The sequence below is a fragment of the Globicephala melas genome, chromosome 11 (genome assembly GCF_963455315.2).
Source record: "Globicephala melas chromosome 11, mGloMel1.2, whole genome shotgun sequence".
Classification (NCBI taxonomy): domain Eukaryota; kingdom Metazoa; phylum Chordata; class Mammalia; order Artiodactyla; family Delphinidae; genus Globicephala; species Globicephala melas.
This window is the reverse complement of record NC_083324.2, coordinates 59944727-59961921: the sequence shown is the minus strand read 5'-3', so window position 1 is coordinate 59961921 and position 17195 is coordinate 59944727. Positions and strand designations below refer to the sequence as shown.

The following is a 17195-nucleotide window of genomic DNA, read 5'->3' as shown; positions in this document are numbered from 1 at the left end:
ATTTTTCTGAGGATATCTGGAGAGTGTAAACAGTTCTGAAAATGCAAATATAAAAACTGTAAAGGGCTATGTGGAATGCACCACCTTTGCAACTATTTGTATGGTCTTTCCGTTTTCAAGCATCGGGGTTAAAAACTGCCTAGGTTTGCATACTGAGTTTGTGGCTTACTACCTTGCACAAGATACCTCACCTCTCTCTGTGCCCCTGGTTACTTATCATTACGAATAGAACCTACTTCATAAAGTTGTGATAAAAATTCAATGAGTTTATATTTGCAAAATGTTTAGAATAGTGACTGCCAAATACATACATTTATATATGTATAATCTATGCATGTGTGTGTGTGTGTTAAAAATAATAAACTCAGGGCTTCCCTGGTGGCGCAGTGGTTGAGAGTCCGCCTGCCGATGCAGGGGACACGGGTTCGTGCCCCGGTCTGGGAAGATCCCACATGCCGCGGAGCGGCTGGGCTCGTGAGCCATGGCCGCTGAGCCTGCGCATCTGGAGCCTGTGCTCCGCAACGGGAAAGGCCACAACAGTGAGAGGCCCACGTACCGCAGGAAAAAAAAAAATAAAAAAAAATAATAAACTCACCTGCACTATTCCAATAGATCCTCACCTGCCTCTATTTAATTTTCAGACACACAGAGAAATTGTGTCCTGGGCTTCAGAGTCCAAGTGCAAGGCTCTCGATACTATATCAAATTCTTCCCATTCATAATGAATGGTACCTGTCCCCCACCACACACATGTGCTGAATTGGATATAAATACAATGAGACATTCCTACAGCCAAAGGAATTACTAAAACAAGGTAATATCTGTTTTCTTGGTGAGTTCAAGCACAGAGAAATGAAACCTGGGTATAGTCACAGTATGTGTCACTGAATGCCATCTATCTTAAGAATTTAAAAAGCTGTCTACAACCTATGTGCTCATCTAGAACAACTGCCTTCCACAAGTGGAAAACTAATGTCACTCTGCCATGGGATTCTCTGACCAATGCTTGGTGTTATGAGTAATACACAAAACTTCCATTAAAAACTCAGTGAGATCATGAGAAAAACAATGAAATCATAGTCTAAAACCCCCTCGGTCGGCCTTCAAAGCATTCTCCAGGATGAAATCTTGGAGTGGCCCCAAAATTCGAGTGTGCTTTGTGTTTTTCCCCCATCTCTAAAATATTTTGAAAGCAACACAAAATACTCATGTCATGAGGATTTGATTTGAAAGGTATCTCACCTGTTGTTCGTTTAAGTAGTTCTAAACCATTTAGTAAGGCCTGATCTACATTTTGTTTTCTGAGTAGGATGTCCTCTTGCAGAACCTAAAACACAGGTATCATTTTCATGCGGGGGGGAAAAAAAATTTAAATAAGCATTGGCATTATCAGTTAATCTTATTTGAGGAAACACCTTTTCAAATATTCCTCACTGTTCTCATGTTTACCCAACTTTTTACCACCACTGTGCCCATGTCTCAGTTCATCTATCATAATTCACTCCCCTCTTCAAAAAATGGGCGATGTGGAGACACTGGAGTACTGGTTAATTATGGGCCTTTGTATACAAAGATGAAATAACAAAATAAAAGTCAACAATCCAGCTATTGGATAAATTAAATCTCTTCTTACATATGACTTCATTAAAAGTAACTGAATACAACACTACTTACTATATATAAAATAGATAAACGACAAGGACCTACAGTACAGCACAGGGAACTCTGCTCAATACTTCGTAATAACCTATATGGGAAAAGAATCTGAAAAAGTGTATATATATACACACATATATACACACACATATATATATATGTGTGGTGTGTGTGTGTGTGTGTGTGTATATATATATACACACACTGAATCCCTATGCTGTACACCTGAAACTAACACAACATTGTAAATCAACTATACTTCAATTTAAAAAAAGTCACTGTATACATAGGTAATGTCTTATTTGAGTACAGCAACTCACCTAAATCATAGTGAACATAAAATAATACAGAAATAACGAAGACTGAGAAAATGAGGACAACTGAAATGAAAAAATAAAGTAAAATAAATCAAAATACCCGCAGCTCAGCCTGCTGTGTCCACAGCCCCTCAGGGCTGGAATCCTGGACCGAGAGCCTCCTCAGCTTGTCATGCACTTCACTCAGCCAGTTCATCAGCTCCACTTCATCTTCCCCAAAAATCTTAGCATTACACAGAGCCTGCTGGAGAAGCTCAGACCTGCCGTGGCTTTTCTCTTGAATCTCAATGTACCACACTTGAGAGGAGTCTAATTTACTCTGCACCATATCTTTATCCTCCCTGGAGCTCAAAACCTTTAAGGACTGGCCAATGCTAATGGCCTGGTGTAAATGTTTATTATGATGGTTGATGTCATCTTCTAAGGCCTAAATAAAGTTTAAAAAAGGAAACAAAAAGAATGGACAAATAAAAATGACAACATAAATTGAACAAAAAGCTGACACATGAAATGGGTCTAAGGTTGCACTGATGCATCACACAACAGTACAAAACTCAAATGCATGTCATAAAACCACAAAGGGCACGGAAAACTGGATCTCATTAACGTGTGATGGGAACCTTACTTTGTGCTGGGCAATTTGTTCCTCCAGCTTGGATGCTTGGGTTCCAATGGGTTCGCTATTCGCCAGCCTCTTTTCTGTGGTTGTCAGCCACTCATTCAGTGGTTCTAAGGTTTCGTGAAACTGCTGTGCTACCACTGAGATACCTTCCAACTGACGATTCCTGAAAACGTGCCAAGAGGAAGGTCATTCAGGGATGAGAAACGTGGGAAACTGTCAACAGAAATCTTCACTCATGCTCCCGTGTTCCACTCCAAACAGTTTTTGTAGAAAACATCTAACATTAAAATTAAAATCTCTCACATGGAGAGGACACTTTAAAATATTTCTCCTATTCTCCATGCTTCCACTGCGGGGGGCCGGGGTTCAATCCCTGGTCGGGGAACTAAGATCCCACAAGCCACGTGACATGGCCAAAAAAAAAAAAAAATCTATGAAAAACTTTAAAAAATAGTTCTCCTATTAAATAAAAGTAAAGCTGAACAACACATCAACCTCAAGGGCCTAAATCTTGTGAAAGTCTTAAGTAACCTGGTTGTAATACTTACAATAATAATAGGTATAATCGTAGTAATGTTATAATAACAATAGTAGCCATAATAATGATAGTAATAGGTAATACTTACTGAACATATATTCTGTGCTTTACATAATAGTTAACTTCAATCGGAGCATCAGTTACTGAAATTGCTTTAATCAAATGGTCAAAATTAGATTTAAATTTTGAAGAATAACTATAGCATCCCCTGTGCTGGAATTACTAGTGAGTCCTCCTTTAAAAAGTACACTGTCAGGTGTATTTCCCCAAGGCAACAGTTAATATTTTATGGACTAAAATATCATGAAAGAGGAGAAATATTCCTCAGACTTTAACTTGTAACAGAGTTTGAATGCTTTTAGAAAACCCATTGTTTCCTCCCTTAAAAAGGTACCACGTAAGTTAAAACCTACTTGCACGGTCCTTGGTTTTTATCTACGGCAAGTGATTGTGCTGGTCTGTATACAGAGGACCTGATGCTGTATCCAATCCTGTGAATTATTTTTGCTGGGACCAAGAGCAGCTGTCTTCACCTGTTATCATGTTTAATTCTTAGAGAATTACATGATTTGAGAAATGAGCTTTCTATGGGGACAAAGGGAATTATGGACAACTGGCACATGCTACCGAACATAATTTCTATACCTTCATATCACAAATTACACATGCATATATTTTTAAAACCTTCAGTTGAAATACATTTGATCTTTTTAAAAAAATGAATAAAATTACTACATTATTTTTGACTTCTGGATGATCACTATTTATGACTCTTTCTTAAAAATTCTAATATCCAATCACCTAGAATCACTAGAAAGAACTATTTTGTAACTAGGTTTAATTGACTATGATTTAAATTGTAAGGGAATCTATTAGTCTGTGTGTGAATCGTAGCATCACCACCATCCCTCCACTTAATACCGCTGTGAGGAAGGTTTAGGGAAAAAAAAGGACAGTCATGGGAGTGAAGCAGAGATCTAGACTTTCATTTATTAAAAAAAAGTATTGAGAGTCTCTCCCATGGCAGTAATTCTGGGGCATTACACAGAAGGAATAATCTACTGACACACATTAAAGAATAACATGAAACTTCCAGCCTCCTTCGGAGCCCCTTATTCAATGGTCCTAGAATGATAACTCCTTCTACTCCGTAATTCAAGATTGGACAAACTCTTCTCTGCACCATCTTAGTTCCAAAGAAGGTAGGAATGTATGGAGATGCTCATTCTCTTCAGTGGCTCATCTATTTCCAACCCAGCCAGTGTACACTTCAGTGTAGCTACAACATGACATCGGTCAATGTGGTGCCAGTGAAGAGAATGAAGAAAGAACTATATTCAATATCTTATGATAAATCATAATGGAAAAGAATATTTTAAAAAAGAATGTATATGTATGTATAACTGAGTCACTTTGCTGTACAGCAGAAATTCATACAACATTGTAAATCAACTATATACTTCAATTAAAAAAATTAAAAAGAAAAAAAACGAAGTGTAATGAAGCCCGGTGGAGCCACGCTCCAGCTTCCGGCCCTGGTAGACGTCACAGTGCCCTCCACCTGCCTCACTTCCCAGATAACTCCCACTCCTCCTTTAAAACAGAGCTTAGCTATCACTTTCCTGCCCCAGGCCAGGTTCCTCCTGTTCTCTGCTTCCACAGCACCCTGTGCCCAGGTTTCACTTTGAACCATCACATTTGTCATTAGTCTTCAATGGCTACGAAACCCTGCTAGGCTGTCCCTTGTCTGAGGGCAGGGATGATCTGACCAGCGCACCCCTGCGGAAGGCCCAGCTCTGCCTGATGCACAGTAGGCAGGCGATAACTACGTTATAAATGAATGAACGAATGACCCCCAAAGGAAATACTCTTAAGAGTTGGGATAGATTTGGAGACTACAGGACATCCCCATGGGGGAATAAAGACAGAGGTGCCATAGCCCTTGCCCTCCATGTTCACATACATGATAAACACAGGAAAATAACAATTTGAAGAAAAGCATTACCAAAATACAAGAAATCAGTATGAACGCCATTGGTGCTCTTTCCAAAGACTGGAAGCATTTACCTTGTTTCAGCCTTATTAAGCAAGGCCGCCCATCTGCTATCCAAGAGACTCAGTTGTTTCAAAATCTTCACTTTATCTGCAGGTTCTGCTGTGGCGGCAATTTTTTCTCCTTCCCGTTTGATCACCTCCACAGTAGATTTGCGGTCATCCAACAATCTCTGGAGAAGCTTAAGACACAATAGTAAATTTAAAAATAAATAAATAAAAAGAAAGGAAACAAAGCGATAATTTTATCAACATATGGAAAACATACACAAAATACTTGTGATATGTAACAAAAATAACTTTGTGTGGATTCACATACAAAAGGACCTGAGAAGTAGGATTTTTTCAAAAAAACTCATTTTGTTTAATGATTCATTATTATTGTGTCAAACATTGCGGTGGCGGCTTTTCATACTAAATAAAACAAATATTGATAAGGCCACTGAACCATTCGTTATTAACTTGTTAATATGAAGTAATGGAGTAGAATGTGCCGCTTAGGATAACTCCTCTGCACTGAGAGCGCAAGATCCCAATTATTATAATGAAATGGGAATGCCCTAAACAATCAACAGTGATCTGTCCCGTTGAGATAGAAAAGGTCATTATAAATCACTGCTGTTTTCAAAACCTTTCCCCATATTAAACAATCCAACGCAGAAGGGAAGTTGAAAGTCAGACCAAGTTCACAAGCTAGTGAGGCTACAACTAGAGGCTCTTGGTTGCTTTTAGGGGGTAAGAGAGCTCCTAAAATTCTTTACGAGGATGAAAACTAAAAAGAGCCTTTAAATATCATTTCCACAATGAACCGAGGGGGAAACATGTCAGAAATCCCCAAAGCTGGCTAAGGAAGACTAATATTTCAGGATTGAGCCGTGGAAAAAATTTCAATTTAATGCTTCATTTTGAGAAACCTGGAAGGGAGTGTTTGACATAGGTAGCCAGAAATCAAGATTCCCTTCCTCCAATGAATCAAAACAAGTATTTCAGGAATAAGTGCAATCCCCAGGCCCTGTGTGAAGAGCAGTGAGGAAGGCACAGGTGTACAGAATGCTGAGTACCGCACTGCTTCCTTAACCTGACCCTGACTGATGCCTAAGGACCAAAGGCACAGACAGTCACCCAGAAGTAACAAGGTGGAAGGGTATTTTCTCACTGTCACTTTGGGATCAAGGCCACCACAGCAGGAAGGGAGGGGAACAGGGCTAAAGAGAAGGGGAAGAGATGCCCTCTCTTGACACAGGTCAGAGCCATCATAAAATCAAAGTACAACAAGTGGTTTAGGCAGTAAAGAGAACAATTAAGTGGATTACTTTTGGTAAACTTTAACGAACAGCTTCTAGCAATTAAGAAAGCAAAATCAATAGACAGGTTTTGTTGGCTAAGCACAGTTCATTAACTCTGGGCAAATAATAAATGTTTAAATCGTGAATGGTAGCAATTATACTATTATATTTAACACCAGATTATAGTATATATTTATTACATTATATAAATTATACATATTATTTTATTACATATCATTATATATTACCATATTTTTTCAAAAATCAAACAAATGTAATGTGTTTCCTGTTATATTTCTTTAATCCATACCTGTAAATCTATTTCTAATAAGTTAATTTCCCAAGATACTAAAGTCTTCGAAGAATTTTTAGAGAGAGTAGTACTGGGTGTCAAAACCCAATTAAGCCTCTTAATCCAGTCTCTTCCTTTTAAAGGTCCTGTCTTTTTAAAGAGAAGCCTTATCAGTGTGCTGTGTGCCAGGTGCCACCCCCCCCACGTGTCATTTCAAGTCATGGCTAACAAATCAATACTGGACAGGTCACTAAATGCTTCCTAATGACCACAAAAATTGTACATGTGGCCCCAAGTAGTGACCATCCCTCTAAGAAGTGTCTTTCCAACTGGGTCCTGTATTTGCTGAATCAAAAGACACAGAAGTATGGTTCTCAGAGTATGTGAATCAACTCTCTGCCATGTCAGTACAGGCTGAACCATAACAAACTGCCCATACTGACTCTATAAAATAGGCAATTGCATGTGCATCAACCTAATACACAGGAGAACAATATTTCTGTTCGAAGTCACCTTTTCGGTAAGTGATGTCTTCGAACTCAACTACACTATTTTTTAAAATTGTACACACACACCCCTCCACTCAGCACTTCCTGTCCCCCACCCTCGCACTCTGTCTCTTGCTAATAACTCTTATCTCCCATCCCAGTGTTATTTATCGATGGCTAATGTAACACCATTTACGTGTTTACTTTGTTTATTGTCTCTCTCTCTCCCCGTTCCTCCCTTACCACTAAACCTTAAACTTGATGAGGAACGTCTATGGTTTGTAGTCAATGATATATCTCCAGCACCTGGAACGATGGCTGACCTGTGGCAGATGGTCCACAAATATTTGTTGAATGACTAACAAAACAATGTCTACAGCATTGATTACCAGTTAACGAGGATATCCTATTAACACAAATAAAGAGAGTCACAAGGTGAACTTTTACTCTCATTGTTAAGATTTAACATGAAACAGTACGAAAGCTCCGCTAACTTACTTTCTGCTCTTGTATCTGGGCCTTCACCACCTTGAATTCTGCCGATGGGGGCTTCTGATTGGCCACAAGCTCCTCGGTGTCCACCATCCAGCTGAGTAGGGACTCCAGGGCATCCTGGAACCTCCCGCAGTGCAGCAGGGCCTCCTGCAGTTGGGCTGCTCGCTGGGCCACCTGCACAGCACCAGGGATCCCCAGTTATCTACTGCATTCATGAAAAATGAAATTTGCCCACCAGCCAACACTTCCATGCTCATCTTCCCATCTGGTCACAAATTTTCTTTTCCTTCTCACTTAAAATTCACCCAAAGCATTGCTAGTGGGCAGGATACAGATGGAAAGGAGACAAACGCAAAGTTAGCCAGTAAGCCAAGGAGATAAGGTTGCCATCTCAACCAGTCAGTGCAAAAGGGGAAGGCTTTGAGATTCTGGAAGTATCCAATACATTTATGATTAGCAATGAATGGTTCAAATATTTTAAGGTTACTGAAAGAAACAGTGCCTTATTCATTTTTATCATTATCCCTGGGATTCATTCTTTATTTCCTACTGTTGAATATTTTTTTAAAGACTAAGATTTAAACAACAATATTATTGTGGGGAGAATCAGAATTACGTTCTGCTAGGCAAAATAACTATGAAGTATCCAATTAAATTCTGCTAGATCCAAGCTCTATAGAGTCCTTTCTTGACAAGCCAGCGCCTTTGTCGCCCAGTAAATGGAGTCTCTGTGTTCTGCATAGAGATATCCTATTGCCCCCTCAAAGGTCTTTTCTTTTTGGGCTGAAAAAGTAGTTGGCAAGATATTTTAAGCTCCATGGAAAGTATTCACACCTGACACTGCATCCCAGTTGTATTTGAGGAGTGCTGTGGTATGAATCAAACTCTAAAGAAGGATAAATGTCATTCTGAGATCCAGCCACTGCTTCACATTTCAACGCAAGGAAAACTCCAAGAACAATCCCCCACCACGACCACCACTAGATGAGCACTGCCATCCCGAAATCCTTTTCTGATCATTTCTGTCACATAAAGAGCTGCCACTGTGCGTCAGCGTCACCTTCTTAAGATATCAGAGCATTATTTTCCAGTGTTTTCCATCATGGGCATTTAGAAAAAGGTGGGATCTACATCTTATCAGTAAAATAGTATTTGGACTTAATGATCTATAGCGAGGTGCAAACCCTTAGTCCAGGGCAAACAGACACAGAGCTGTACTGTGTGACCTATTACACAGTATGGAGTGAGTTGCTGACATCTGAAAATTAGGTTTCACATAAAAAGTGAGAGTTCCAAGTTCTTTGCAAAATAAGTAAAGGATTTGGCAACAGGGAGCCCAGATCCCTATGGGACACTGATTATGGAGCCAAGTAGCCCCTGTGCCCTTGGAGGTGCGTGTGCTCCCACCAGCCCAGGGCCAGGATCCTGGCCGCCTGCCATCACAGCTGTGCGGTCAGGTCCCTATCCTCGTGGGGGCAGTGGGTGGGGGAGGTCCTTCCTGCTTCTGTGCTGCCCAGCAAGCCCTGGGGGCATCTAGGGTGGGCTATCAGTTCATGGGGATGTCAAGGAACAGGCAGGTTTAGGGAAGCTTGGCTACTAGAAATACGACTGGTGGTCACAGCAAATGCTGGAGAAGAACAATCCACAGAAATGACAGCAAAGGGGGTGGTAACGTCACCTTCTTGTTGAGGGTCTTCCATCGTGCACTGGCATTGTCCAGGTCCCGCTCCAAGGCCTGGGTGCTGGTGCCCTTAGCGGCACTCTGAATGAGGCCTTGACCCAGCCAGTTCACATCCTGCTGTTTAACCTGCAAGGGTTCAATCTCTTCTTTTTGAAACACCTGCATTGGAAAGAACAATAATTATATGAATTATAGTACCTAACAGCCACCAAATATAAACATCTGTTCAATCATCAGGTATAGATTATTAGAAATAAAGATTTTTGTTGCCTATTCATGTGTTACAGCTGCTTTATGAATAATAATGAGAAAGTAAACTAAATATAAATTCACAATATTATCAAAACCATTCAGGTCAGAAAGAGAATGATAAATACCGTATGATGTCACTTACATGTGGAATCTAAAATATGACACAAATGAACTTATCTACGAAGCAGAAACAGACTCACAGACATGGAGAACAGACTTGTGGGACTTCCCTGGTGGCGCAGTGGTTAAGAATCCACCTGCCAATGCAGGGGACACAGGTTCGATCCCTGGTCCGGGAAGATCCCACATGCTGTGGAGCAACTAAGCCCGTGCACCACAACTACTGAGCCTGCACTCTAGAGCCCACAAGCCACAACTACTGAAGCCCATGCACCTAGAGCCCATGCTCCGCAACAAGAGAAGCCACTGCAAAGAGAAGCTCATGCACCGCAACAAAGAGTAGCCCCCTCTTGCCGCAACTAGAGAAAGCCCGCGCGCAGCAACGAATACCCAATGCAACCAAAAATTAATTAATTAATTAATTTAAAAGAGAGAGAACAGACTTGTGGTTGCCAAGGTGGGGGAAGGGATGCACTTGGAGTTTAGAGTTAGTAGATGCAAACCATTACGTATAGGATGGATAAACAACGAGTTCCCTTACTGTAGAGTACAGGGAACTATATTCAATATACGTGATAAACCATAATAGAAAAGAATAGAAAAAAGAATGTATGTATATGTATAACTGAGTCACTTTGCTGTACAGGAGAAATTAACACAACATTGTAAGTCAACTATACTTCAATTTAAAAAAAAAAAGAAGGTATAGAAAATGCTAAGGAGCAAAATGGTAACGAGGGCCCAAGATGAGCCTTCCTGGCAAGAATCCTTATAGGCCCTTCCAAGGATGCCTGCTGCTAACTGGCAAATGACATTTGAGACTCAAATTGGAAATGGAAGTCACTGACAAGAAGATGACGTGAGCCAGAGGGGCAAATACAGGGAAAGAAACAGAAAAAAGAGGTAGATGGGCACTGCAATAGTGTGGATTCCTACACGCCTAGCCCCTCAACGCCTGTCAAGATGCCGATGGGCTTGCAGGATGCACGGAGGCCTCACCCCACGGATCTGCTCACACAGGGCCGGCACAGCAACCCTGGTCACCCTTGGATCACTGCCTGCTCTGTCAGCAGTTTTCCAGCACTCTCCCTGCCGACTCTCCATCCCACCCAACTTATAGGCCCCGCTGCCTGTAACTGGCAAAAGATCTAATTAATGTATTAGGGTAAAATGCAAGTTCCACGAAAGCATAAATTTTTCTTTTCCTTATAGTCGTTCTATACCCTGGACCTACCACGGTACCTAGCTTGTAATATGGACCTGTTAATGATTTGCCAAATGAATATCAGCATAGAAAATTTTATTTATATCTTGGGGTATATGATGATAACCCCTCAATAGATAATACTGGGGGGGTACATCAATTCTTTCACAGATAATACAAATGTTTTTAATATAGGGCTTGAAGGATGCTAGGAAGGCAAATAATTTAACTAAGGAAGGAAAGCTTCAGCTAGAGATTAAGGTAAGACAAGGTTTGGGGCGCTGAGTCATTATACAACAGGCCACTATATAAGTATATCAACAGTCCAAGTGAACGAACAGTTAAACAGAATATATGAAAACAATAAAAACAAATATCAAAATAGGACTTAAGAAAAAATTACAGGCACAGTATGGAAAATAATTTTGAAAGATGTAGAGGCTGCCAGAGACAAACTCTGCCGACTCTGGAGCAAGCCCAGCACACAGGATACTTCTGTGTTATAGTATGAATGAGTAAATTAAAGAACAGCAAACAAATAAATGATCATCTCTTCTAAAAGTCCCCTCTTAGCAAAAAGCCCAAACTTCTTCCACAGAAAATCCAGACAGTTTCCACACTGGCTAATTGTTTCTATATAACAATACTCAGTATAAAAAGTCAACTACACATAAACAAAGAATTATAAGAATTCCCCAAATCATTGGGAAAAAATTACCGTATGTCTTTCATGATTTTTAAAAAAGACAATAATTTACCTAATAAGTCAATAGAAACTTACAGAAAACAGAATTTGGTGCTATGATCCTACTTCTTTTCTATACCACTTTCCAAGTTACTGTTTCTAGGAACTAATAGCTGTAGATATGTTTTACTACTTACCAAAAAAAAGAGGGGGGAGGGAAACTGCTACATTTTTAATTCCAGGAACTTGTCTGATACATAAGGATGCAGGGGAAAGTTTTATTCTCCCTCACAGCTAATTTTCAGGGCAAAACAAAACAAAACAAAAACCTAATAAAAACGTTCCAGTAAATTGCCTTAATCCCTGGACTTGGTTTTAAAGAAATGAATTTCAGGGTTGCCTATCAGCGTAGTTCTGGGTGAGTCTGTGGTAATTTTCTCAAGTGCTAACAAAAATACACTAAGGTTAAAGAAAGATAACTACTAAAGAATCTATATACTCCTAACAGTTTACTTTCTACAAATAAACTGTAAAAATACAGTAAAAAAGAAAAAGTACTCTGCTAAGCTTTCAAACTAGCATGCCATTTAATGCAACCTCATGGAAAGGGCATCCCTGATTAGAGCAATTATTTCATAGACTGATAGTGTCCAAATTCCTTATCTCTCAGTAACAAAATACCTAGGAAGAGAGACTCTCCCCCCAATCTAACCCATGAGTACACAAACACAAGAGAAGCTTAAAATAAAATAAAATTACCTCTGAGGCAAAGTTTACCAGAAGAGCTTAGGAAAAGGACCAAAATAGCTGAACTTCAATCTAAGTGGGAAGAAAAAAATTACAGGCTTGACAACCAACCTCTCCCTATTACAAGGCAGTACGCTTTACTTGCTTACCTCACTCACCACTTACCAAAAGTGAGGGGCTATACAAGTGAGGGGCAAAATACAGCACAATTACCTCTCTCCCCCATGCAGAGCTACTGAGAGAATATTTTCAGAAGGTGTAAAAAGTCCTCAATTTGAGGAAAGCACTTCTCAGACCAAAACAATACTGTGTTGGTACCTTCCTAAGTCCGTTCGAGCTTAATAAATCCAATATAACTGCCCTTAAATGGCTGGGTCTTAAACCACAATTTGTGGAAAAGCCTAAGCCTAACATAAATTCACAGTGGAGGCATTCAAATGAAAGGGAACAGCCACCGTCTCTACAACCAGGAGCAGGACTCCAAACAGCTGGGGATAATCACGCTCCTCAAAAACGGTCCCTAATTAATTTGTTGTTATGATCATATCAATATCTGTCATCTGGTAGGGTACTAGTCAAACCCCCCCAAAGACAAGACCGGATTGACCATGATTGGAAACACCAGTGGCCACTTGACAACACTACCACAGACCTTGGGCATCACAGAATTTCCCATCTCCGTTAATTACCTGAACTGAGTGAAAGCCATTACAGACAGGGTCCAAGGTTCCTGCCCGGGCCCTTGTTTTTCGGGCAGTGGCTTTCTTTCTTACTGCTCTGAATTTGGGGGAGCATTGCATAGGGATCGCCTCCATCTCCTGGGCAGAAAGGGGAGCCTCCATGTCCTCTTGAGATGCTACGTTGGATTCTTCCAAATCGTATTGTGTCAATAATGTCAGGTTTTCTACTAAACTTGCACTACCCCCATCTACATCATTTCCCCCCAGATCTGTGTGAGGGAGAGGCAAATCCTCAGGAGAACCTCCCATAAATTCCCTACTTCGTGCTGTGCTTTGTAATTCTCCTGGTCCATATGTTTTTCCTTCTTCTCTGGGGTTAGAAATACACTTGTTTTCTCCCTCTCTTGGCAAAATGAATGGGTCAGCCTTAAGAGTGCTCTCTTTGACATCATTCTGCAGGCAGCAATTTTCACCACGGATTTCCCTTTGACCGTTGACACGTTTTGTTTCCTCTGGTGGAGAAACATCATGTAAAATCGTTTTGAAGTTGTCATCAAGGTGGGCGCTTCTGCATGAAAGCAAGGGGATTTTCTGTTCGCTGATGGAATTAACAGAAAAAAAGGGTCTATATTGCTCTGCTATGTGAATATCTTCAGCAGAAGACAAGCTTCTAATTCGGGATGGGTCTCCAGGTAAAATGCCCTGTTTTTCTTCCCTCTCGGCTGGAGGACTGCATAACCCAGAGTCATCCTCCTCCGACGTGAGAGAATTACTACCCCCTCTGCACTTGCCAGCCTTGGTAACAGCATCTGACAGATCAGGAGGTTCAACAAAAGAGCTTTCACTTTTGTTTGCATAATCCATAAAATTGGCTGGGACGAACATTCGCCATGACCGTCTATGCTCTTTCTTTTCTGCGTGAGATTTGGCTTTGGGTAATCCTGTGCTTCGGATGATATCGCTATTCAGTTTGAGGGCATCAAAGATCATCTTTTCATCGAGTTTGTGAGTTTCACGGCCTCTCAGCTCAAATGCACTGGAAGAAGCAAGGGCACCATTGGAGCATAAAGAACTGACATCCAGTGTTCTGTGACTGTAGGGTAAAGTCCGATCTGTGAAATGCCTGGAAGACAGGCTTCCCTTGGAACCAGAGTCGATCTGCTCATTCAGCCTAACCGTGTCGTAGATGGAGCGCTGCGGGACGTAACAGTCCTCGATGTTGAGGTCCTCCTCTTCCTCACCCTTCCCTACACAGGGGGGATTCTGACGTAAACAGTCCGGTCTGCTCAGCGGCTTGCCCATTTTGGAGAGAGTTAAAACAAATATTGCAGCTCTTGACACAGAAAGTGGGAAATAAGGCAATGCATCTTTCAGCAAAGCACACTTCTGAACAGAACTATAAAGTGTCTCCAGCCCAAGGACGCATCTCACATAACACACGTCGTCATAGATGAGGTGTTTAAGGCCAGCAGCAGGGCACCAGTCTACTTTGCAACCCTCCCTTTACCTGGTGGTTTGAGAATGACTGTCAAAAATAAAGTGCATCATGAGCAGAGAACAGAAGTCTCCTTCCTCCTCCTACCCAGAAAGGCCCCCAGAGTTCCCTTTCATATACTCCAAAACACAGAAAAAAGAAACCAAATAATGCACTTAACAGTGGCTCAAACACTTAGAACATTCCATTGTCGGTCCATTTCCCTTTTTATTCTAATTTTGCATCTGAGATTTCCAGGTTAAAATTTCCAAAGGAGCCAGCATCTTAGCTGGCTGAATGTTAATTTCAGCAGTGCTCTGGTTAACTGTAATCCACTTAAAGACGGCCTGCAAAACTCCATCTCTTTTATAAATAAACCAAGGTTCAGAAACTTAAAAGACAAACCCAGGGACCATGGACTGTTCCAATGAAGGCACAGAACAAGTCTTCAGAGAAAAATAAGTTAAGTCTAATGCGGTAAGAAAGTTCAAATTTTCTTTTACTCTTTTTGGGAGTAGCTATAAATAATCTTGATTCGAAAGGCAGTCTTTCTACCCATATTAAGCTTCTTCGAGACTATTCAGAATTATCCAAAGAGGAAAAAATAGGCTTTTGGGCGGCCAGGCCAGTACAATCCAGCGACCGTTTAAAGTAAACACAAAGCACGGTGTACTATAAACTCCCCTAAAAAAAAAAAAAAAAAAAAAGCCGTTTTCAAAGACTCTTATCTGATCCTCCTTAAGACGACGGATCCACCTGAGGCAACTGCAGCAGAGAAGAGCTCCGGGCTTCCTCTAAGGCTCGGGCTGCTGGGACCCCGCCGGCCTTGAAAGGCGCAGCTGGAGGCGGTGGGCGGGCGTCCCGAGCCCGGGCGCTCCCGGGGGCGCATCTGCCGCGCGCCCCTCGCAGCCGCGGGGCCCGGGCTCCCACTCCGCCGCTACGCGCTCCCGAGACCGGACTCCGTGGGCATATCCCCCGGACTCCGGCCCCGTCCGGCCGGGAGCCCTCGAGCCTTTGAGGGGGAGGTGCCCAGAGGCGGGCGGCTGCGAGGCAACCGCCTGGTGGTGACATCAGCGCGAACCAGACCCGGTCCTGGAGGCGCGGGGAGGGCGGCGCGGGTTCGCGTATCTGGTAACTGGGGAGGTGGGGGAGGGGCGAGCAGAGGCGGAACAGACACCAGGAGCCCCGCCGGGACTGCACCCCTGGGAATAGGAAACAGGGATAAGGGCTAACAGGTCCCCATCCTTCAGATGAAACCATACTCCCGTGCGCTGCAGCTGCGGACTCTTAGACGTTTAGTGTCTGCAAATGCAGAGCGCGCATCACTTTCAAGTCGACTCTTGTGTCATTCTTTTCAAAACCCAAGTTCAAGTAGAACTGTTCTCCAGAATCAATTATTCCTAAGCTTCTTCGAGAAGAAGAATATGAATATTAGCGGACATGAATATTAGTCGTTACTAATAAGCATGCATTCCTCTTGAATTTGATGCAAGACTCAGGCAAAGATCAAGGGCAGTTAAATGACTCTGGATGTTTCATTAACAAAATCACACCCACTTTTTTTAATCTACTGAATAAACACTCTTTAAAAATACTGTTTGAAAATTAACTCAGCAAGCCAAACCTTAGCCTTTGGGTGTGTGTGTGGGGAAATTTCATAGATTTATTTAAATAAAGTAAAATCTATCCATTCCTTATCTTATGAAATAAGCAACCATGCCAGAGTAGCAGATAGAGGGCAGATTTTCTTTCCTCAATCTCACAAAATAATCATTTGAACATAAGTAAAACTGTGCTGGCCCCAAGTGAAGACAGTTCTATTAAAAACAACCCTATACTTTCTCTGATAACTTTACAGAAAAGATGTGGGATGGACCTTTTTTACCTTTCATAAGAAAATATTCCAAAATGATTTTTATAAACCTAAGAACTGAATCTTTGAAAAAAAAAATCTATCCATAACTGGAACTCTACAGGTTACACACCCATTCAACAATTATTAGATACAACTCAGTATATGGCCATCGTGAAGTTGGGAAAAATATCTATAGCCAACTAGAAGGGAATATATACATAATAAACAACCCATCAACATGATAATATCAATGCCCACTCTTCAGAGTCAAGAAGTGAAATACTGCAACAAGCACTTGATCCTGTCTAATCACACAGGCTGTTGTGACATGTGGATCATAAGACAAAGAAAAACGTGCCCACAGTTACCACGTTTGAACAGTGGGTCGTGCCCTAGGCTGGAATCAGCAGAAACTAAGGGTTTGACTGTCAGTTGCCACTCCCTTCCCATATAAGCTATTTATTCATGGCTACATGAATAATAAAGTTTCCACAGAATGTGGACCAGGGCCTTTCTCTAAACAGAGATCCTCCCAGAACTTTTCATAAGAAAAAATGGCCCTAATTCCGCCCAACTTAGGCTCTAACTCTGGATCATTAGCACAATTCTATTCTAGTCTTCTAACCTTCTGTAAAGCTAAGAACAGCAACCTCATATTTCATGTGGATAGTACACTTTTAAAGCTACATAGACAATTCATTCATAAACTCAACCATTCATCAAACAGTGCCCACTATTACCAAACAGCACG

The 17195-nt window shown here is 41.4% G+C and overlaps 2 protein-coding genes across 7 annotated transcripts in view; both read right to left on the bottom strand.

The window, feature by feature from the left end:
- Window positions 1–17195, bottom strand: part of DST (dystonin) — a 496183-nt gene that overhangs the window by 73470 nt on the left and 405518 nt on the right. For 4 of the 6 annotated variants that reach the window (XM_060308075.1, XM_060308076.1, XM_030841045.2 and 1 more), the window contains 6 exons: window positions 9425–9586; window positions 7750–7920; window positions 5201–5367; window positions 2599–2758; window positions 2074–2400; window positions 1243–1327 (listed from right to left, as the gene is read on the bottom strand). In XM_060308075.1, coding sequence (XP_060164058.1) covers window positions 1243–1327; window positions 2074–2400; window positions 2599–2758; window positions 5201–5367; window positions 7750–7920; window positions 9425–9586 — 1072 coding nt within the window. The remainder of the gene's footprint in view (window positions 1–1242; window positions 1328–2073; window positions 2401–2598; window positions 2759–5200; window positions 5368–7749; window positions 7921–9424; window positions 9587–17195) is intronic. The other 2 variants (XM_060308077.2, XM_070046681.1) reach the window with 1 other exon arrangement.
- On the bottom strand, window positions 13077–15080 carry LOC132598096 (uncharacterized). Its single transcript, XM_060307781.1, has one exon. The coding sequence runs from the start codon at window positions 14415–14417 to the stop codon at window positions 13077–13079; it is 1341 nt and encodes a 446-aa protein (XP_060163764.1). The 5' UTR covers window positions 14418–15080.

Coding starts and splice junctions, on each gene's coding strand:
- LOC132598096 (XM_060307781.1), bottom strand. CDS start 14,417: ATGGGCAAGCCGCTGAGCAGACCGGACTGTTTACGTCAGAATCCCCCC.